A 24,779-nucleotide genomic window follows, 5' to 3' on the forward strand; every position below is an offset into this window, starting at 1 on the left:
CTTTCCTCAACTCATAGGTGTGCATCTGTAATCCATTTCTAAGTCTTGAAAACATAAAGAATTTTAAATAATTTAAAAATATTTATAATGTATACTTTTATCTGATATGATCTCCAGTCATAAAAAACAAACAATTTTGAGGAATGATGAGATTATGAATGATTTTTATTCTTTTCCCCAAAGTGCTACATTTCTGTTTTTCAATAACCTGAAAAATTAAGGACTTTAAAAATCATTGCATTTTTCACAAAACAGAAAAATGCTCATTGTCAATTTTAAATGGAACAATCAGGCTATAAAATGATATGTATAATATCTCAATTTGGTTCAAATCCATTAGGAAAACATTTCTTCAGATAGTAATACTTCAAATTGTTAACATTAGTTGTTTCTGAGTAGCATGAATTATTATATTTTTCTCATAATAAAGATAATACATACTATTTAAGAAAATCTGAAAAATAAAAATATATAGAATCACCCACATCCCACTGTACATACGTGTGTGTATATACGTATCTATATGCCTTATATGTACACAAAAACACAAATATGTACATTTTCCTCATATACATCTAAGATTACTTACTTGCATGGTTTGCATCCTTAACATTATTGCATGTACATTTTCCCATGCTATTTTCTTATTTATACTTGTCTTTATTGTCTATATTGTTCACCAATTAGATCACATTTGAAATTTTTAAGAAATAAATGCAACTCCACCAAACTTGAATACTTCATCTTGCTTTCATTTAAAAGCATCCATTTACCCTGTCTGTCTTACATATGCCAATCTATAAAATGTTTTCTAATAATCCATACTTACTCTCTTCCATAATACTTTGGTCTGTTTTCCACCTATTGGGAAAGCAAAAAAACAGGCATATTTGTAAAAATGCAAATGTGCAGAACATAACTCAACATTTTGTGCATGTGACAAAGTAAAGCATATATTAAAAAAAGAATTCAAATAACAGAGTATGGAGTCCCAGTTCTACCAGCAGGTTACCTGTGCCATTTGGACTGGTCACTTCATCTCTCCAGACCTATTTCTTATTTATAAAATGCTGTGTATGTAGTTGGACTAAACTATCTTTAGTTTCTAGAATTTAACGAGCTGAAAAAAATTTCACTTTATTCAAGAGTAAAATACAACACCCCAAAACATACAGCCACAATTGTGACACACTCAATTGCAGCTTTCTCCCCCATCCTCCCCTGCTATTCCTCTCCTTCTTGCTCCAGACTCTCCATTCTGTTAGCATTTCCATATACTCTTACCCTTCTGTTGTCCCATCATCTCTTCCCTCACCACAGCTTATCAGGGCATGTGTGTTGGCTATAGCTAAGAAAAGCCCCAGCAAGATAAATGCCCAGGAATTTTCACAGGAAGATAGACAGCCTTCAAAATACACTCACTGAACAGCAAATATGTGACAGGCATTGTTCTACCTGCAGGGACACATTACTGTATAAGACCAAAATTCTTTTGGAACTTACATGCTAATAGTGACAGACAGACAATAAAGAAGCTTAAAAAAGAAAATAGAAAGTAAGAGTAAATACTATAATGAAAATAGGAGTGGGTAACAAAAGGGAAGACTAGTGAGGTACTTATTAAGCTGAGGTACTTATTAAGCTGGGTGGTTAGCAAAGCTCTCTCTGAGACGACATTTAAAGTGAGTCCTGAATGACAAGATGCCAACTCCGACTACAAAAACATAGGAACAGCAAAAAAGCTTTTCCCTAGTAGGTACTTTGATGACACCATGTACTACGTTATTGAGCTCTTGCTATTTACTATGTGTTTTAGTTACATTTAAAGATCACTGAATCCTCAAAATAAGATAGGAATTATTCTACTTTGTCTTTATGAAACAGTATTATCATCCTCATTTTATTTATTTTTTCTGGGCAAAATTCACCTTTTCTTTCAAATGTACTTATAATTAACAAATAAAAGGGGTGTGTGAATGTATTATGGTATATGGCATGATGTTTTGATATTTGTATATATTGTGGAATGGCTAAAATAAGCTAATTATCACACACATTACTTCACATACTTTTTTTTTGTGGTTAGAACACATAAAATTTACCCTCAGCAATTTTCAAGTATATAATACATTGTTATTAACTACAGTCACCAAGTTGTACAACAGCTCTTTTGAACATATTCCTCCAACCTAAATGAAATTTTGTATCCTTTAACCAATATCTCCTGAATTCCCACCCCAACCACGTTCTTTCCTTCTCCTTCCCTCTGCCCCGATAACCACTATTCTACTTCTTGCTACTACGAATTCAACATGTTTAGATTCCACAAGTGAGATCATGCAGTATTTGTCTTTCTGGGCCTGCTTTGTTTCACTTAACATAAGGTCCTCTAAGTTCATCCGTGTTGTTGCAAATGACAGGACTTCCTTTGGTATTCAATTTGAAATAAACAGTATTCCACTGTATACTGAAATGGAATATACAGTATTCCATTATGTATATATACACCACTTTTTTTTATCCATTCATTCACTGATGAACACTTAGGTTGGTTCCATATCTTGAATACTATGAATAATGCTGCAAGGAACATGGGAGGGCAGATATTTCATCAACATATTAATTTCATTTCCTTTGGGTGTACACCAACTAGTGAGATTGCAGAATCATGATAGTGGAGAAACTGAGCATCGGAGAGATTACATAACTTATTCAAGGTTACTTGTTCAAGTGGTGGGGCTCAAGGCACAATCAGGATTCTTACTCAAAAATGGCAAAAAGGGAACAAGCCCTCTGTCTATTTGACACTGACTCATTTGAATTTGGTTAAATATGGCAGTTCCCAAAGCAACTCAAAGCCTATCTTTTCAGTGATCTTCTCCCTTAGTTCTGCATACAGCTTGAGTGCCAATATCAAGTCTGATACTGTTTTCAGCAAACTTGATATAGTTACTCACAGCATAGAAAAACTTTTGTGCTTCAATAAAAAATTATGCATCATCTATAGCAGTGATCCCCAACATTTTTGGCACCAGGGACTGGTTTTGTGGAAGACAATTTTTCCATGGACCAGGGCAGGAGCGGGGGTATGGTTTCAGGATGATTCAAGCACATTGCACTTACTGTGCACTTTATTTCTATTATTATTATATACTCACCGTAATGTAGAATCAGTAGGAGCCCTGAGCTTGTTTTCCTGCAACTAGACGGCCCCATCTGGGGGTGATGGGAGACAGTGACAGATCATCAAGCATTGGATTCTCATAAGGGGCATGCAACCTAGGTCCCTTGCATGTGCAGTTCACAATAGGGTTCGCGTTCCCATGAGTCTAATATGGCCGCTGATCTGAGAGGAGGCGGAGCTCAGGCAATAATGTGGGCAATGGGGAGCAGCTGTAATTGAAGCTTCGCTGGCTCACCTACCATTCACCTCTTGCTGTGCAGCCTGGTTCCTAACAGGCCACAGAGTGGTACTGGTCCATGGCCTGGGGATTGGGGACACCTAATCTATAGCATACCCTACTGGCTTATCAGATTCTAGGCCAGTGCCTTTTGTCTGAGCTATTTTGGTACTGCCTAAGTTGTAGGTAACTAATAGATACATTTTTTCCTGCATATTGGCGGTTGAACTGACTTTTTCCCTACCCTCTCTCCGAGTGGAAAAACTAGTTTTGTCTCCATGTGCAATTCATCTCAATATTCCTTGACTCCATGTAAGAGTTTTTGGAGTTTTCCTTTCAACCGATTATAACATCTGCCTAGTTCTCTCATATTTTATGAGTAAAATAAATTTTTAACATGTGTTCATTTTCATATCTATAGGAGAGTCATGATTTTAACTTTTCATTAAAATTATACTGTATTAGTCCATCCTCACACTGTTAATAAAGGCATACGTGATGAAACTGGGTAATTTATAAAGGAAAGAGGTTTAATTAACTCACAGTTCCGCATGGCTGGGGAGGTTTCAGGAAACTTACAATTATGGCAGAAGGGGAAGCAAACAGGTCCTTCTTCATATGGCAGTAGCAAGGAGAAGTGCCAAGCAAAAGAGGGAAAAGCCCCTTATAAAACCATCAGATCTTGTGAGAACTCACTCACTATCACGAGAACTCCATGAAGGTAACTGCTCCCATGATTCAATTACCTCCCACTGGGTCCCTCGCCCAACACATGGGAATTATGGGAACCACAATTCAAGATAACATTTGGGTGAGGACACAGCCAAACCATATCATATACTTAAATAATACTTTATCCCTCATGAATCTTCTGTAATCTGTGGGGTTGTAGTCAGGTTATTTATTATCTTCCCGAGGTAAGTTCCACCTGATCTGGCCTTGTTCCATAATAATTTCTCTGCTTATAAAACTCAATGTACTAAGAATATGTCAGCTGGCTCCTACAGCTACAGATGATGGCTATTCTAGTTTTAGTACAGAGCTTACAGAGTGGGGTCAGGCAACTGCTTGAGAATAAACCTTTGCTTACGAAGATGAAATTTCAATGTTTAAGTCTTAGATAATTAATTTTCTATAGCATTATATGATAAAATGTTACTCAAAAGAACCATTTAGCAGTGTCCTTTCCAACTAAAAATGTGAAATGCTCAGTATTTACTCTAAAGGAAGATACACATGCACATGTACACATGAAAACATGAATAAGAATGTTCTCATATGCACTGTTCATAGTCATTTTTAAAATGGGTTAGTCAGGCATGGTGGCTCATACCTGTAATCCCAGCACTTTGAGAGACCAAGGTAGGAGAACTGCTTGAGGCCACAAGCTCAAGTCTAGCCTGGCAACACAGCAAGACCCCTATCTCTACAAAATATTTTTAAATATTTTTTTGGTGGTGGCACATGCCTGTAGTCCTAGCTAATCAGGAGGCTGAGATGAGAGGATTGCCTGAGCCCAGGAGGTTGAGGCTGCAGTGAGCCATGATCACATCACTGCACTCTCAGCCTGAGTGATAGAGTAAGACCCTGTCATTCATTTATTCATTCATTCACTCATACATACATAAAAAAAAGAAATATTTTAAATATACACCAATAGGGCAATAACTAACCTGATTTATAATGTAAATAATATACACAGTTTGAAGGAATAATGTAGATCTATCAAGACTAACATGGCAAAATCATTAAGACAAACAATTGAATACAAATATAAATTATGAAATAACAATACAGAATGACACCGTTTAGGAAAAAGCACATACACACGTAATATGTATTTATGGCATAAATAGAGAACTGGAAGTATGCATACCAAATTCAAATTGTTACCTCAAGGAAAGTGGGTGGAGAACAGACCTGAGGGGGCCAAGGAAAAGGCATAAAAGGAACTTCAATCTTGACCATAATATCATAACTCTTAAAGAAAAATGTATTCGTACATTAATTATATACCTAATATCACCTTTAACAATATAATTTTTTTTTTTTTTTGAGACGGAGTCTCACTCTGTCACCCAGGCTAGAGTGCAGTGGCTTGATCTTGGCTCACTGCAAGCTCCGCCTCCTGGGTTCACGCCATTCTCCTGCCTCAGCCTCCCGAGTAGCTGGGACTACAGGCGCCCGCCACCATGCCCGGCTAATTTTTTGTATTTTTAGTAGAGACGGGGTTTCACCGTGTTAGCCAGGATGGTCTCCATCTCCTGGCCTTGTGATCCACCCACCTCGGCCTCCCAAAGTGCTGGGATTACAGGCGCGAGCCACTGCGCCCAGCCAACAATATAAATTAAGATTAGCTTTTGTGTAACCTAATATAGAAGCTTGAGACACATTAGAATGGGGTCCCCCAACATTTTGAGAAGAGATCACGACTTTTCCTTCAAATCATGAGATCTTTGCAGGTAGTTGAAGGTATATGGCACTGAGGTTAAAGGAGAGTTTTTGAAAATACTCTACTTATCAAGGAAAATCCTGGACAAGTACAAAGAAGTGTGACAGTAGTGAGATTGGTGGCTGCAAATGGTGTGGCAATCCATTACATTTCCCAATCCAAGACAAATACTGATTATTTATTCAATAGTCTTACAGTAAGTCCATAATCTGCTTCCATTAACTGCCTCAGTAATCATCTTCAGAAGACAATTGATTATGGCCTTACATTACTAAATAATTATTTGCTTTACCCAAAATAATTTTGAATTAAAGGAAATTAGGTAAGCACTGATAATTAAGAGTATTTTTATATATAATAAGCACTATATCAAAAATAAAATTCACACACCAATTTCATCTTTCCTGTATTTTTATAATTGAAATGTCACTCAAAACTTAAGTTGAGATTTTTTTTCTCTCATGTCTAGATAGTAAAGGGGATCACAATATACTACCCTAAAACATACTACATTGGCATAATAATTATTTTAAACTGAAGGCAATTTAGAAACATCAAACATAGACACTTTCTGTACTCCCCCTTTCTGTTTAAAAACATAGCATAAATTCCCTTTTGTAGAAGAAATTTACATTTGTAAAGAAAATTTCCATATGTAAAGATGTACTCTTCTACCATACTAGGAAGAGGAAACCAACTCCAGAGACAATTCTTATCTCCTGAGATGACCTGAGTCTGCATAACAAATCTTACTAAAAACTCTTATTTATCACGTATTTCCTTCCCACAACTTACCACCCTGCCAAGCCCAAATCCCTTTTTCTTTGTCTAGTCTCTTATCTCTATCACCCTTTGTTAAAATGCTATATAACCCCCAAGTCTAACTGCCTCCTTGGTGTTTTCACTTCTTTTCTGTGAGATCCCCCTCTCCATGTGCATGTGAAATAAACCTTTTCTCCTGTTAATCTGCCTTTTGTCAGTATAGTCCAAAAATCCCAGCTACTGAATCTAATAGGGTAGAGAAGTTTTTCTTCCTCTACAATAGCATTTAGATGTTTTGCTGAGATCTAAGGTATGATTACTTCAGTGGTGATTTGGAATCATCTTTTCAAACTCAGAGACAATATAACAGTACTTGGACAATTAAATTAAGGAATTTGTAATATAAAAATGATTATTAATAACCCCAAATTAGTTTACTTGCAAATACATCAAATGAGGAATTTCAAGTGTTACATGCTATAGGAAAAACATCTTTATGCTTACACAAACATTTATATGCTTGTTTCTAAGTTTTATAAATTAATAATAATAGGAAACTGTTTACAGATTAAAACTGGTTGAACTCAATGTAACTAAGATATGTTTTAAAATGAGTACTTGTATTGAATTATATGCTTTGCTTTCTCCAATTTTCTGTATTTAGTAGTTAACATTTTTTCATTGATACCATAAAATGGGTAGGAAAAATGAGAAGTGAAGAAAAATGATTTCTAACTGAAAATAAAAGGTGCCTATAAAATGTTTTACCACATAAACAAACAAACAAAAATCCTAAGGTCTCCAACCAACTAAATGGACTCCCTCTTGGCCAACAGGGCCCCAAAGAAACCTGAAAAACTGAATTCCTAGCCATGATGGGAAGAGAGGTTGGACAAGCCTCCTCATACCCCCGCCTTTTGGTGTTTAGGCACAACTGACCAGCATTAACATTGAAATAGAGATCATAAGGCTGACAACACAGACTGTGGCAATAAGATACCAAATTCCAATCCAACTCTGGTATAGTATCATATGACAGATAGCAGATTCTAAAGGAGATACAAATATTTTATCCCAAAATATATTTCTTTGACATATTTTGAAAAGGCCCTGCAAAGCCATCCCTTGTGGGGGAATTTGCAACTGTGAAGAATTTCCATTCATATAGCCAGGCCTTCCCTTTCTAGGTCTTTCCTGGACCTAGGAGTGATTAAACAAGACTGTGACACCTTTAAGGTCTAAAAGAGACATTTATCATCTTTTCTCTCCAAAGGCTGCTACCCAGAGGCTTCATCTACATAACAAGAACAAGAACCTTGGTCTCCACAACTCCCTCTACCTTAACTCAAGCATTTCTTTCTAGCGACTTCAAGTCTTTAAGCAAAGTTTAACTCTTTCAACCAATTGCCAATCAAAAAATATCTGAATCCACCTATGACTATAACACTTCAAGATATAACACCTCTTTAGGCTGAACCAATGTTCTTCCATGTATGGATTTATGATTTTACCCATAATTTCTGTCTCCCTAAAATGTATAAAACTGAACTAACCCAACTGCCTCAGGCACATTTTCTCACAAGCTCTTGAGAATGTTCTCTGGGCCTTGTTACTCATATTGGCTCAGAATGAATTTTTAAATATTTTACAGTGTTTGGTTTTTCTGTTAACAATAGCATGGTTTGCATAAATGTTATATGCTATTTCACTGGAGAAAAAAACTTTAAGTTAATCTACCATTATTGAATGTGGCATAAAATACATAGTACAATATAGGAATTCAATAAATAACTGAACAGCAGATCAATCATTTTACAATGTTTAAAATATCAGTGAAATTCATTAAATTAACATTCACTGTGCAGTTTTATAAACAATGAACTACTTTCTTTTTTTTTTTTTTTTTTCTTTTGTGAGACAAGGTCTTGCTCTGTCACCCAGGCTGGAGTGCGGTGGTGATCACAGCTCATTGCAACCTTGAATTCTGGGGCTCAAGCAATCCTCCTACCTCAGGCCCCTGAGTAGCTGGGACTACAGGCACATGCCACCACAACAAGCTAATTATTTTTTAAATTTTGTAGAGATGGGTGTGAAAGAAAAATAAATTATCAGGACCCCCAAATCACTAAGCCAAAGGGTAAAGTCAAGCTGAGAACTGCATCAGGCAAACCTGCCTCCCATTTTATTCTGTTGACTTTCACCCTGGCAATGTAAATTGATAGCTCACTTTCACAAGTACTGGACAAAGGACACAACTCCAAGTCATCCCTGTGCCAACCTGAGACAAATGCATATCTGACTGCTTCCTCTGATGGAAAAATGCAGACTCACTGAGCTAGACAAAGGCCTAAGTGACTACTTCCCTATCTCCCCTCACAAGGTAAATTGTGTATTTGGTTTTCACAAACCAAATACACAATCAAAGTCTGATCAAAGACTCAAGAATGCAACCATTTGTCTCTTATCTACCCACACCATTTTTTTTTTTTTTAGACGGAGTCTTGCTCTGTTGCCCAGGCTGGAGTGCAGTGGCACGATCTCGGCTCACTGCAAGCTCCGCCTCCCAGGTTCACGCCATTCTCCTGCCTCAGCCTCCCGAGTAGCTGGGACTAAAGGCGGCCGCCACAACGCCCAGCTAATTTTTTTGTATTTTCAGTAGAGACGGGGTTTCACCGTGTTAGCCAGGATAGTCTTGATCTCCTGACCTCGTGATCTGCCCGCCTCGGCCTCCCAAAGTCCTGAGATTACAGGCGTGAGCCACCGTGCCCAGCCTACCCACACCTTTTTCAAATTCCTTCCTCCTTCCCCAATATCTGCCCTTTACCCTTTAAATACTGATGCCCTCACAGTCATCTTTAGAGAAAGGCACAGACTCCTGCCTCCCGAGCACGCATCCTTAACTCTGTCAAAATAAACTTTCTAAATTAATTAAGACCTGTCTCAGATACTTTTGGTTTACCCAGGATTTTGCCACATTGCCTAGACTGGTCTTGAACTCCTGGGCTCAGGCAATCCTCTTGCTTTGGCCTCCCAAAGTGTTATGATTACAGGCATGAGCCACTATGCTGGGCCTATTTTCCTCATACATAAACACTTTAATCTAATTCACTACATTATATTTTTTCAAATTAAAGTCTACTTCTTGTATATTATTTTCAACAAAGACAATAAAAGCTTTTTTAATGTAGAAGTATTTTGCTCTCCACAGGAAATTTGAAAAGAGTAGAAATAAGCAATAAAAGTATTATAAATGTTAATTCCCTTATCTTCTCCCCAAAAATGTTATATTATTTCTTTTTTTATTCCTGATTATTTCTTTTAGTAAGGAAACTTTTCCATGGCTACAGTTAAAGACAGTAGTCTAAAAAAAAAAAAAAAAAAACCCCCCAAAAAAACCACAACAATAAAATTCTGCAGGTAATGCCACTAAAACATTCATAAAATTTCAAAAATGTTTAACGTTGTTCTTGCCTACAGTGGTAGTCATTGGGTCAGAAGTCAAAGGAATCATTATCTCCTTTGTTCACCCTGTGAAAAATGATACACATAGGCAGGCAACTTAGCATTTTAAACCTAGTCTGGAAGTCTATATGATGCTTCTTAAAAGCTAGCACATTACATACATGAAAATAATATGACTACACTGGCAAAATAGTACTTTTTTTTCAGGTAACAGTCTAGAGAATATGTATATAAAGATTATACGTTAAAAATTAAGTATTCTCAACTGAAGAGTTGGTTCTGCATTGTACTTCAAAATGGCTCAGTTGTCTGGAGAAGTAGAAGGGGAAAAGGAGAACAATATGCATTTGATATTTGCTATCTACAGAGGTATATTCCGAATTAAAGGCTAGTAAGTCAGTCAGCATTCAACTCTAGCTTTGGATCTATTCTAATTTCTTATACTATAAAGTAAGGAAGGAGGAAGGGCAGGGAGGAAGAGAAACAGAAGCCACTGCCACTGCCTCGTGGCTTAGGAAAATAATCATAGTAATTCTATATATACACTGCTATCATATTTTAAGTCAAAATTAGAATTGAATAACAAACTTTACAAGTTTCTTATAAATTATTCATCATATTAAGATACAGTTACATTTAAGTGAAAAAATCAAAGTAAGGGATCTAACTGTTGTTTAAAGATAATTCACAAATGAAAATCATGACTCATACAGATATAAAAATAAACATGTTAAAAGTTTAATTGTAAGCATTAATCAATGAGGGGATCAGGCAGATGATATAACCACCTCAAAAGATAATCTGAAGAACAGACACATTTATAGATTAGAAATTTTGAAATGAACGTGCAAATAAGGGCAAAATGAGTTTTTCCACAATGGTATGCATGGGAGAGGTATATGACTGAACCTTCGCTGGACAAGGCAAAATATACATGTCTATAAATGCATTACTACCAGTTATCTACAAGTTACAGAGTTTAAAATAGGCCAAAGCCAAGGAAAGGCTAGAATCAGATAACCTGAGAAAATGTGCTGCATGTAGACAAGGCAGTTTTCCACTGAAACACATATTTTCACTATGTTTTCTAAATTATTTTTCTCACTGCACTTTAAGCCATAGAAAATATCTATATGGTAATAGCTAAGCTTCAACAAATCAATAAAGTTTAAACTTACAAAATCTTCCAGAAAAAAACTGAGTACCAGCAAAGTGGAGGAATACTTATCAAAGACCTACATAGAGTTGGAAGTGACTTACAGAGGAAAAAATCAGGAAAATGAGAATCAGATATGTTATGAAACTTACACAGATTGTTTTACTTTTATTACTCCATTTGTAGTAAGATAAACTTTCAGATACCTGCCTTCCTACCCAGTGCTACAGCATTCTAGCTACCAGTACTAGAAATGCAGCTTGTTTTCCATTGTTTTACATTTTCTCAAAGAAAACCATTAACCTTCAGCATGTCAAATAAGTTAGCTCACTATCTACGATCAAATTTTACTAATTCAATAAAGAATATTTATAAAGTTGTTTTTTAATACTCTATAAATACTACTTAATAACTTGCGAAGGCCAGACATGGTGGCTGATGCCTGTAGTCCCAGCCCTTTGGGAGGCCAAGGTGGGCAGATCACCTGAAGTCAGAAGTTCAAGACCAGCCTGGCCAACATGGTGAAACCCTGCCTCTACTAAAAATACAAAAATTAGCCACGCATGGTGGCAAGTGCCTGTAGTCTCAGCTACTCGGGAGGCTGAGGCATAAGAATCACTTGAACTCGGGAGTTGGAGGTTGCAGTGAGCTGAGATCGTGCCACTGCACTCCAGCCTGGGTGACAGAGTGAGACTCTATTTCAAAAAAAAAGAAAAAATACTTGAGAAAACCCTTCGCAAAAAACTCAGCTTCTAAAGATTAGTTTTTTGGTTTTCAGTTTTCAAAAAATCAGACTGCATTGGAAAAGGATAATACATAAGTTTCATAATTGAAACTTCTTTGTATTCACTATTTTCCTACCTTAGATTCAAGTAACCAGTAGTGTATAAGGTGTGGAAACTACCAATCTGTGTATTTAATAATCAACTGGTAAAGAAGTTCCTTTTGGAATTGTCACCGTGATCTTCAGTTTTACAAATGTGCATCTACATTAGGATATTACAGATTTTTACTCCAGTGCATATCTTACTACTTGTTTGTGAACTCTGATGGTGTGTTTTCCTCTTAGTGTTGGAGTCTCTCTCTGGAGAGTGGCTATAAATTCAAGCCCTGCCCTAACAGGGTTCCAGGGGAAGTGGTCACGGATGCGTATAGTTTGTCTTTAACAGGATACTTTTTTATCCAGTCGATGGCCTAATGCCTAAGTGTCTGACCCATGACGAGGTGTCACAGGAAACTTTTTTATACCAGCAGATATACTTGTGGCTCTTGTCTGACCTGTGTCCAATTTATTTCTCCCAAGATAGCCACTTTCTAGGAGAGCCCTGAACAGGAGGAGAGTCAGGTATGGATATGTTAGGTGAGACACAGAGAAGGAAACAAAAAAGCAAAGTGCATGACATAACAGAAGCGGTGTATTACTTGGTGATTATTGCAGAGAAGAGGGCAGCACACCTCAAAATGCCAGAAAAGTGAGGCCACTTGCACATGCAACCAGCAGGTGGGATCACAAGAGAGAAAGGAAGAGATCAAAGCACTTTATTACGGCTCAGGGTGTTACCAGTGGGCTTACAAAAAGCAGGCATGAGCTCCGTGGAGTCATGCTGTCACTCAGAGGTGGTCAATGAGACATATCTGGGCAGCCCATGCAGGGTATGGGGGTTGGGGGGCAAGTCAAGTAGGTTGTACCTAGCTGGCCCAAAGGGAGGTCAACAAAGGAGTCTGCATAAGGCAAATATCTGGATCGGCAACATTAAGAAACTGGCAGGAGGTAGGAATTAGAAACTGTGTCAAGGGTGACTAAGCCCTGTTTCTGGTATGAAAAAGTCCAACTTAATATTCAAGATGGATGCCTAGGTAACAAACAATTATAGGAATTTACTATAGCTGATTTTTTTTTTTTGAGACGGAGTCTCGCTCTGCCTCCCAGGCTGGAGTGCAGTCGCGCGATCTCAGCTCACTGCAAGCTCTGCCTCTTGGGTTTTATGCCATTCTCCTGCCTCAGCCTCCCAAGTAGCTGGGACTACAGGCATGCACCACCTACACCAGGCTAATTTTTTTTGTATTTTCAGTAGAGACAGGGTTTCACCATGTTAGCCAGGATGGTCTCGAACTCCTGACCTCGTGATCCGCCCGCCTCGGCCTCCCAAAGTGCTGGGATTATAGGCATGAGCCACTGCGCCAGGCCTATAGCTGAATTTTAAACAGGAGCAAAAGATAGCACTAAAAGACCACTTCAAAAGAAATATATGGCAAAAAAAAAAAATAGCCTTTGAGTGATAGGATGATTTTTAAATAAATGGTTGGTTTCAATAATTCGCAGCTATCACTCAACATTCATATAAAATGCTTCTATCTGCAAAGCATATTATAAGTGTTAAATAACAGATTATCACAATACCAAGATATATGAGCATGTGAATCTTTATTTTTTTGGAACCAAAAGCTGCACTATAGGCTGAGTGAGCACATAGTGCAAGCAGTGGCCAAACTCTAATTTCAATTAGAGTGCTTTCCTCCCACTCCTGTGCCAAACTCAATGCTCCCACCTAACAGAATATGTCCTCTAAAAAGGACTAAGAATAAAACAAGCACATTGTACCTCCCATCCATTCAATTAACAAGTCTTTATTAAGCACCTACTATGTGTCAAGCACTGTTCCAGGAACCTGGGAAATACTGATAAACAAAACAGACCAAAATTGCTACCTGCATAGAGCCTCTATTCTAGTAAGGGAAAACAGCAGTAAACAATAATAAATAAGTGAACTATATAGTATGTAACAAAATGAAAAGTGTTGTGAAGACAAGACAAAGTAGAACAGGAAAAGACTGGGAATGCTGGGGGGATGATAAAGTATAATTCCTAATATAGTGGTCACAATGGGCCTCGCTGGGAAGATTTGAAGCATATGAATGAATGAGCCAAGAGTGTATCAGAGAGAACATTCCAGAAAGAGAAGTCAGAGGGAGGGCTGAGAAAGGATCACACCTGCTGTATCTGAGGAGCATGAAGACTGGTCAGGCTGAAGCAGAATGGGGGCAGGGAAGAGGAGGCAAGGAAGCAGTAAGAGATGAGTTAGAGAGGACCTTATAAGGCATTGTGAAGGTTTGGCTTTTACTCTGAGTGACAGGGAAAGCCAATGGAGAGTTCTGAGCAGAACAGTGACATGAGCTGACTGTGGTTTCAAAAAGATTACTCTGTGCTGGGAATAGACTATAAGGGGAAAGATCAGTTAAGAACTAGCTCAGTTACCCTCCTGAGGGATTACTGTGTGTTAAGGTAGGATGAGTCACTATGACAAATCAACCTTAATATATAATAACTAGACACAACAGAAGTTTATTTCTCATTTATATAACATTCCTGTATATGTACTCAAGTTGGCAAGACAACTGTCCTACATCCATATCCCCTCCATTTTGTAGATATACCATCTCCTTGTGGAGATGTTTTTATCTGAATGCAAGCAGGATTTAAGTTGGCAAAAAGTTTTAATGGGCCTAGCATTGAAGTTAATGTCTGTTCCCCTAGAGAAAACTGTCAAATTGACGTAAGTATCTACAAGAGGCTGGGAAAATTTAGGCTACCCAGGTTTTCAAAGAAAGGAAGACTGGATTTTGCTGAGTATCTCACAGTTTCCACAGTTCATCCTTGCTTGTTAGCCATGAAACAGGTTACCACTAAAAGTTAGTGATATGGTTTAGATCTGTGTCTCCACCCAAATGTCATGTCAAATTGAAATCCTCAATGTTGGAGGTGGGGACTGGTGGGAGGTGACTGGATTATGGGGGTGGATTTCCCTCTTTGGTGCTGTTTTTGTGATAAGAGTTCTCACGAGATTTGGTTGTTTAAGTGTGTGGCGCCTGCCCTCTCTCTGTCTTCCTCCTGCTATGGCCATGTGAAGATGCCTGCTCTGGCTTTGCCTTCCACCATGAATAAAAGTTTCCTGAGGCCTCCCGAGCCATGCTTCCTGTACAGCCTGTGGAACTATGAGCCAATTAAACACCTCTTTTCTCTATGTATTACCCAGTCTCAGGCATTTCTTTACAGCAATGTGAGAACAGACTAATACAGTTAGGATTCTGGACATATTCCGAAGATAGACCCAATATGACTTCCTGATTTTGATCTGGGAAACTGGAATTAAGTAACTGCCAACAATTGAGATCTGGAAGGCTGTGGTAATAGAAGGTTGGGGAGGAAGGTGAAGCTCAGTTCTGTTTTGAACAGGCTATTTCTGTTTGAGATGTCTATTACGCATATGAGAGGGGATGTAGAGTAGGAAACTGGATATATATATGTGTATATATATATATGTGTGTGTGTATATATATATATATATGTGTGTGTGTGTGTATATATATATATATATATGTATATAGGAGTTTGGGAGAAAGGACTGGACATATAAAGAAATGTAAGTTACATTAAAACCTGAAACTGGTAAGATCATAATAAAGTAAATATAGGTAGAGAAGAAAAGAGGAGAGGATTTGGGGGCACCCCAAAATCAAGAGATCAGGTTGAAGCAGCACCAGAGAAATAGACTGTGGGGGCAAGAGAAAAAATAAAAGCATGTAGTATCCTGGAAACAAAGTGAGAAAAATGTATCAAGGAGGAGAAAGTCATCACTTGTATCAGATGCTCCTAATGGGATGATGAGAGAAAAAAAAAACTACTAGATTTGTATGTATGGGGAAGTCAGTGCTGACCTTACCAAAGCAGTTCTGCTTGGAGTGGCAGTGGGTAAAGTTCTGAGTGCAGACAGCAAGTACAGACAACACTTTGAAATATTTTCTACAAAAGAAAGCAAAGAAATTGAGTGAGGCAAATGGAGAAAGCAGGGTCAAGAGAACTTTTTAAGATAGGAGAAATAATAGGATATTTGTGGGCTGACGAAAATGATCTTGCAGAAAGGGAAAAGCTGTTGATGGTGGAGGAAAGGAGAAAATTGCTAGGATTATGTCCTTAAGCAGATAGAGAGGAAGTGAGGTTTAGTGTAGTGAAGAGCTAGCTATCACCTATGAGGACAAGCAAGAATGCAGATCATACAGACACAAATACTGATGGTTGGGTGGATGTGACGGTGGAAGTTTGTGGAAGTTCTCTTCTGATGGCTTTAAGCAGGAGTAAAGTAGGATACAAAATTATGAGCTGAAAATTAGGAGAGGGAGTAAGGTATCAGAGCAGTGGTCCCCAACCTTTTTGGCACCAGGGACCAGTTTCGTGGGAGACAATTTTTCAATTTTTCTACAGACCAGGGTCAGAGGTGAGGGGATGGTTTTGGAATGATTCACGCACATTACATTTAGTGTGCACTTTATTTCTATTATTATTACATCGTAATATATAATGAAATAATTATACAACTCACCATAATGTAGAATCAGTGGGAGCCCTGAGCTTGTTTTCTTGCAACTAGACAGTCTCATCTGGGGGTAATGGGAGACAGTGACAGATCATCAGGCATTAGATTTTCATAAGAAGTGCACAACCTAGATCCCTTGCATGGGAGGTTCACAATAGGGGTCACACTCCTATGAGAATCTAATGCCACTACTGATCTGACAGGAGGCAGAGCTCAGGCAGTAATGTGAGCAATGGGGAGTAGCTATAAACACAGATGAAGCTTCACTTGCTCACTTGCCTGCTGCTCACCTCCTGCTGTGCGGCCCAGTTCCTAACAGGCCACAAGACGGTACCAGTCTGTGGCACAGGGGCCGGGGACCCCTGTATTAGAGGTTTGAGAAGAGAGAAAGGGCATAACATGAATAAAAGCAGTACAGGGAGCATTAAGTACCAACTTGAAGTTCAGAAATTCCGAAATATTTCATTTTCCTCCAGCCATACTGTTACTTGGCAGAATGTGCAGAATAGGCAGAGATAGCAATAGGGTTGCAGTTTTGCCAAGCAAGTATGACATGAGAGAAGATTAGGAGAGTTGACTGGTTCCTGAAAATCTACTAGACTCCCTCTCATGCAACCCATGACCATCTTGTCATCAAGTCCTGAGAATTCTACTGCTTTAAATATTCCCCTTTCCTAATCCCTCTTGACTATTCTCAGAACCAGTGTCTTGTAGGTTCTTTTCACTTATCACAAGGACTATTGTAATAGCCTCCTAAACCAGTCTTTTTGTCTCTAAAATATCCATCCTCTTCCCTGCAGCCAGATGTTCTTCCTAAGCCTAATCAATCATGTTTTTCTCCTGCTTAAAATACTTTCACTTCTACAGTCTAAACTCTAAGCTTAGGACATAGAACCCTTTATTACTAATGCCTGGTTAGCTTTCCGGACTTATCTTTTACCACTCTCCCACAAGTACTCTGCCCTTGGCCAGAGAAGCTGCATACATATGTATCAAGGTAAGTACTACCAACTCTGCGCTTCTGCGCTAAGTAAAGGTTGAGCTACTGCTCCATTCCCCACCTAGACCGGAAGCTCCTTCAGGAGAGGGATCTTGCTTTATTTGACTTGAAACCTGAGGGCCTGGCAGATGGTAGCCCCTCCAAGAATGCTGATTGAATGAACAAATACATACATGTGACAGAAAGAACCAGAGCATCTCTAACAGATATAGGTATTAATGCACACATTTTGTAAGCCATAAGAACATTGTATTGAAAAATAAATTAGACAAAGATATCTCATTCATTCATTCCACCCTATAAGCATTTAACAACCTATACCACACACCAGTCAGCATACCTAGGTGCTGAACATAATCTGCTTGGGGGAGACAGGTGAGTAAAATGATTACAGTCAATTTCCTACTTCTATAAGTAGGTCTTTAGAAAAACATTCTTAAAACATGTGTTGGCCTGGCACGGTGGCTCACGCCTGTAATCCCAGCACTTTGGGAGGCTGAGGCAGGAGGATCGCTTGAGCCCAGGAGTTCAAGACAAGCCTGGGGAATATAGTAAGACCTTGTCTCTACAACAAAACAAAACAAAAAAGCCAGGCACGGCGGTGCACATGTGCAGTCCCAGCTACTCAGGAGGCTGAGGTAGAAGGATCACTTGAGCCTGGCAATGCAAAGCCACAGTGAGCTAAAATTGGGCCACTGCACTCCAGCCCAGGCAACACAGCAAGATTCTGTCTCTAAAAAATATATTAAAAGTAAATAAAAATAAAACATGTGCTACCAAAATACATACTCAGTATTACTCTAATTGGTACTGTAGTTAGAATTTGAATACAGTGTAAATTGTGTAATTTTATCTACATTTCTCATTACACTAATAGCACTGACTTGTGTTTCAGTACATTTTGTCCAGCCTCAGTCTACCTTACCCATTTAGCCTAGAGAAAGACAACCTCATTGTTACTACAATGTGCACCTGTACTCAAAAATGCTATCCAACTCCCTGCAATACTAACTTGAAAAATGTGTCACAGGGAATAGAAATTTGGCTTTATATGTTTAAAAAAAATCATCACTACATTTCCCACTGTGTGGATAGCAGCGGAAAAAGTGCGTCCACTTTGAGGGTCCATGTTTAATAACAGTCCAATGCCAAATACACTGTATTAATATCAGTGAACAAAAGATATGGAGCTTCTCTCATATCTCTATCTGAATTAGATAGATTTCATACCTATGTAATAAATAGATATAGCTTATACCTATGTAATTTATACTTCTGTCTACTCAGTCACTCTATATACATACATGCACACACACACATATATAGATACACATTTACTTGAATTCAACCAAGTGCTTAACATGAAATAACAAACAAAACCATTTTTACACAATTGAAAATGATAGTATATATTTTACATTTATTATATACTGCATTTCACTGAATAAATCATATATTTATATATACCTATAAATGACGGAGTTGTATACACAAAAATATGTACCATTACTTTATGGGTGATAAGGAATTTCCAGGGGTAATTCTGACTATATAAGACTTTCACTTTACGTGCTAACTTCAGAATTAACTCTCCCATAAGACACAACTGTATCATGTAGCAACATTATTAAGAATAATTTTCAAGCTTTTAAGTATGTGCTTGGTTTTTAAAGCCTACCTAAAATAATTAGTTGTGGCCTGGTCATCTTCTTCCTTTAAGAAGGATTATTTATATCTGAATTTCAAAATTGATCTCAACAATATCCTTTAATAAAAAAACCATTTATATTTTAGTGTCCACAATAGCAACTGGCAAGATTTTCTGGAATTAAGAAAAAAGCATTAGTTATAATTTGATTTTCTGTCAAATTATTTATTATTGCTAGATATTTTGCATTTTAGAGTTCTGCCACTAATAGTTTATGATTGTTTTAATAGTTGATAATTCAGGTTTTGAAATAAGGTGCTATACATTTGGTTTCAAAATGCTAACAGAAATTCACCTAAGAGCAGAACACAGAATTCATCACCAAAACGAGGGCAAGGCCACAAAAGAAAGGTCACACACACATAGCTAGTCACTAAATGTATGTTCCCTTTGAGCCTGGCATAGTTACTGAATTTGTAAGCTGTGATACAATACTATCATTAGAAGAAAATGGAATGGAAATGTGCACATGCAAACAAATAGGGCCAGCGCTCCCTTTCCTATCATTGTAAGTAAGCATAATTCCGAAAGACAAAGTCACTGGATCCATTTAAAAAATTACAATCAGCACCCATAAATAATAATTATTACTTTTTAAAAACTATCAACTTATCAATTGTATTAACTTTTCTCTTTTTCTCTCAACATTTCAGTGGAGAAACAACATACAGTGTCTGATGTGGTTTGGGTGTTTGTTCCCTCCAAATCTCATGTTGAAATGTGATCCCCAATGTTGGGGACAGAGCCTGGTGGGAGGTGTTTCGGTCACAGGAGCGGATCCTTCATGAATATCTTGGTGCCCTTCCCACAGTAATGAGTGAGTTCTTACTCTCTTAGTTACCATGAAATCTGATTGCTAAAAAGCCTGGCACCTTAATCCTATTAATATTTCTTGCTCCCTCAGTTACCATGTGATATGCCAGCTCCCCCTCTGCCTTCCACCATGACTGTGAGCTTCCTGAAGCCTCAGTAGAAGCAAATGCTGGCACTGTGTTTCTTCTTGTACATTCTGCAGAACAATGGGCCAAAAATAAACCTCTTTTTAAAATACATTGCCCAGCCTCAGGTATTCCTTTATAACAGCACAAAATGGACTAACACAGTAGCCCAAATCTAATTCCTCAGTTAAAAAAAATTTTTTTTAAGAGACAGGCTCAAGAACTCCTAGGCTCAAGTGATCCTCCCGCTTCAACCTCCCAAGTAGCTGGAATTACAGGTGCACACCACCACAGGGTGAACATCAAATGGTACTTGAGTACATCTTTATCCTTACAGCTCATGATTCTCAATAATCTTTAGTTCTTCCAAACCAATCACTAATCATTTCATCAAGCCTAACTCTGAAACTTTCTTCCTTCGAAAAGTATTTTTAGATCAACTCTATCCCACTACTTAATCCTTTACTTTCATTTCTAATGGATATTCAAGTTACTTAATTGTTATACAGATATTTGACTTAATAGAATAAGCAAACCATTAGCATTAGTGGCTTATAAATACTTCCCATGTCTGTATTTGTAAATCTAATCATTATAATAATATTATGTATGAATTTCATTTCTTTAAAGGAAGACCACTTATGCCTATTTAGTAACTGTCATTTAGTTATCACCTGGGAAAAACAGAAAAACATTGAACAACCTAGAGAACGGTCAAATATAAAAACAAATTATCACCACTAATTTCCAAAGTAAAGACATTTATTGTATGCACACATATTTAATCCTTATTAAACAGTCAAACTTAAGGAACTGACTATAAGCTGTTAATAAGTAACAGACTGTAAGTTGTGAATAATATGTAAGGATAGTTTCAATGTACAAGGAGAGCCAGTCACAGTAAATCCTTTCATTCTGAACAGCATTCCTTGCCCACCAATTTAGTCATTAGAACATGACTATTTTTTTGGAGAAAAAAAGATAAATATTTTTAAATATAAACAAACAAAATATTTACAAAAAGTCTATATTTTTGTGAAACATAAGTATTTCACAAAATATTGTGAAAAGTTAATACAATAAATTTTTTTTATATTGCAAAGTGGAAATGATGAATACATTGCTCAATTTAAGTAGGAAAATGTCAATTGTACAATTTGCTTTTCTGGTTTTTCAATGCTTTCATGCCTGCTTTTAACCAAAGGAGAGAATACAAATAAATGGTCTAGTTCCTCAGGGGATGGCAGCATTCAATCAATCACAGAGCAAAGGTAAATAAAAGGAAATTATTTTCAGAGACTCTAACATCCATCTATTCATCCAGTATCTTATTCTATCTTGTGTCTTTGCATCAAGGTGAATCACCAGAAAGCTACCTACTGTGACCACATCAGCTTAGCTCTTCAAAAGTGAGTTCCACTGATTTATCGTACCTTAATGTCACACCAAATGAATTTTTTTAAAACAATTTAATTCAGGAAAAAACTGGATCATACTGGCCTTCAGAGTTTCATATACTTTATAACTGTGAAACACTTTTCACACAATTACATTGAGCCTCAATCAGCACTGCAATCTACTGGCATTTTGCTGTTTTTATTCCCTCAACTTTTCTTTATTCTTTTTATTATGTCTTCATTTGTGAGGTCTCAAATTATTTTAAAAAAGGAATAATATAGCTATTTTTCAATAAAGATAATAGTCTTACTAATAAATACTTCAGGACTTTCCAAAGTACTGCCAATTTCTCACTTTCAGTTTCTCACATACTTAAAAAGTATGTGTGAACAGAACATGAAACAAAATGAAACATTTTATTAAATAGCATTTTTAAAATTCCCATTACATGCAAATTATTTAATCATCCTTGATCACAGTGAGCAGCAATGAAAGGCAATAATCAAGTACCTCATACTTATTCTATGCTTACATATACACAGACTGGAAATCTACATATATCTAAACTGCAACTGGACATTCAAAAGACAATCCCATGAAACTCCTGCCTAATTCTGTAAATTGGTTCTCTTTGTAACTAATTATATACTTTCAAAGCTATATTGTGTTTTAAACCAGAAGTCACAATGACAAAATCCATTTTAACATTTTTATCAATAGAGAAATAATTATTTTATTACTTTTATTTTATTTTACTTATTTATTTATTTATTTATTTATTTATTTTTAGACAGAGTCTTCCTCTGTTGCCCAAGCTGGAGTGCAGTGGTGTGATCTTGGCTCACTGCAACCTCTGCCTCTGGGGTTTAAGCAATTTTCCTGCCTCAGCCTCCTGAGTAGCTGGGACTACAGGCGCATGCCACCATGGCCGGCTAATTTTTTGTGTTTTTAGTAGAGATGGGGTTTCACCTCGTTGGCCAGGCTAGTCTTGATCTCCTGATCTCATGATCCACCTGCCTTAGCCTCCCAAAGTGCCGAGATTATAGGCGTGAGCCACCACGCCCAGCCGAGAAGTAATTATTTTTCAATAATGTATCATCTAGGAAAGTTGTTATGATTCCACATTACCTAATACAGTCCATACTCAAATTTATCCAATTGTACTCAAAATTTATAGCTTTAAAATATATATATAAGTTGAGGACCCAATCAAGGTCCTTGAATCTGATGGCCATGTCTCTTTAGTCTCCTTTAATTTTATATCATCCCACCACTTTTTTTTTAATGATAATGACATTATTTATAAACCCAGGGCAGATATCTTATGGAAGGTACATATTCTGAATTTGTCTGATTCGTACTTTATAACTAGATTTAAGTTAAACAGTTTTGGCAAAAATATTATACAGGTGATACCGTGTGTTTCACTGTATCACTTCAGGAGACACATGTCAGTTTGTCCCATTACAGGTAATGCTAAGTTTGACCACCAGATCTCTCCACTTTAAAGGCATATTTTTCTCTTTGCAATTAACAAATAATTGGTGGTGTCATACCTTGAGACCATGTAAATATCCTGTTCACCTACAGCCTTTCATCCAATGGTTTTAACATCCAATGATTGATGATCCTTGCCTGGAGTCAATCATTAGTGCAAATTAGTGATTTTGTAATTTTATATTTTTTCTACATTTTAAGTGTCATTTCTTCTGTAAAGAACAACTGTATATATATATGAGACCATGTAAATATCCTGTTCACCTACAGCCTTTCATCCAATGGTTTTAACATCCAATGATTGATGATCCTTGCCTGGAGTCAATCATTAGTGCAAATTAGTGATTTTGTAATTTTATATTTTTTCTACATTTTAAGTGTCATTTCTTCTGTAAAGAACAACTGTATATTTCCCCATTTTTTCTCTTTGTAACAAAGTGAGTTTTTTTTTAATTTTAAAGTATAATTATGGACTTACAAATTCTCTCTCACATAATGTGTTATAATCCATACCTACCATTATTCTTTTAGATGTTCAAATTGTTTCAAGTTTTGATGGTAGGAAACTTTCAAATAGGCTCCTGTGCCTTTTTGACATGTTTCCATCAGTTTTTGAGCACGTTCTTGCTTTCCAACACAATATATTCCAGGACCTCTTTGCCCCACATTAAGAAATCAGGAACTTCTCTAAAAAACATTGCCTCCTTTTGGTGGGAAACCATATTTGGAACCCAAAATCTAGTCCCTGGAAATACTCATTCTTACTGGGGCTTCTAGGCCCTTTCCTTGGACTTAGATAGAAAAAAAATTTTTTTAATTTATGAGTTAATATTAATGCCACCAATTCAAAACTAATACCACAGTATATTTTCTAATTGTGTCCCATTCTCCTAATTCATTAATATCTCCTAAGAACCCTGGTTCCCCCTAATCCAGTAAAATTATTTCTTTGCTCTATCCTATATTACAAACAAAATAATTTCAAGATTACTACACATGTAGTTAAGACTTCTCTAAGTCTGTTTTTATATAGTTGTGACTTTTGAACTATGTAAATGTTCACATGTTGAACGTCTGATCATCTACTCCTTATGATAATTGTTTTACTGGTCTCTGGTTTAATCCTTCTGTGCTTCTCTTTTGCAAAAATAAACTATTTTCTTTTTCTTTTTTATGGAGAACAGGATCTCACCATGTTGCCAGGCAGGTCTTGAACCTCTGGGCTCAAGCTGTCTTTTCACCTCTGCCTTTTGCAATTTTTATCCTTAGAATATTTCTGAGTTTGTACAGTCAGAATAATATGTTTAAAAGTTACTTAAGCCAAGAAGTATATGAAAAAACGCTCAGTATCACTAAACATCAGGGAAATGCAAATCAAAACCACTGTTAGTATGTCACCCTAGTTAGTATAGCTACTATCAAAAAGACAAAACAAATGCTGGCAAAGATGCAGAGAAAAGGGAATTCATACACTGATGGTGGGAATGCAAATTAATACAGCCATTATGGAAAATGGTATGGAGGTTCCACTAAAAAACTAAAAATAGAACTACTGTATAATCCACAAATCTCATTACTGGGGTTATATCCAAAGAAAAGGAAATCAGTATGTCAAAGAGGTGTCTGTGTTCTC

General features: G+C 37.0%; 1 protein-coding gene across 3 annotated transcripts in view; it reads right to left on the minus strand.

The window, feature by feature from the left end:
- CHN1 (chimerin 1) overlaps positions 1 to 24,779 on the minus strand; it is a 206,667-nt gene that overhangs the window by 118,172 nt on the left and 63,716 nt on the right. For all 3 annotated transcript variants that reach the window (XM_055379201.2, XM_031008772.3, XM_055379198.2), the window contains exon 4: positions 830 to 861. Coding sequence is in view for 2 of the 3 variants with exons in the window: in XM_031008772.3 (XP_030864632.1) it covers positions 830 to 861 (32 nt within the window). In the remaining variant the exon portion in view is untranslated. The remainder of the gene's footprint in view (positions 1 to 829; positions 862 to 24,779) is intronic.

Source organism: Gorilla gorilla, chromosome 11 (assembly GCF_029281585.2).
Source record: "Gorilla gorilla gorilla isolate KB3781 chromosome 11, NHGRI_mGorGor1-v2.1_pri, whole genome shotgun sequence".
NCBI classification, from domain to species: domain Eukaryota; kingdom Metazoa; phylum Chordata; class Mammalia; order Primates; family Hominidae; genus Gorilla; species Gorilla gorilla.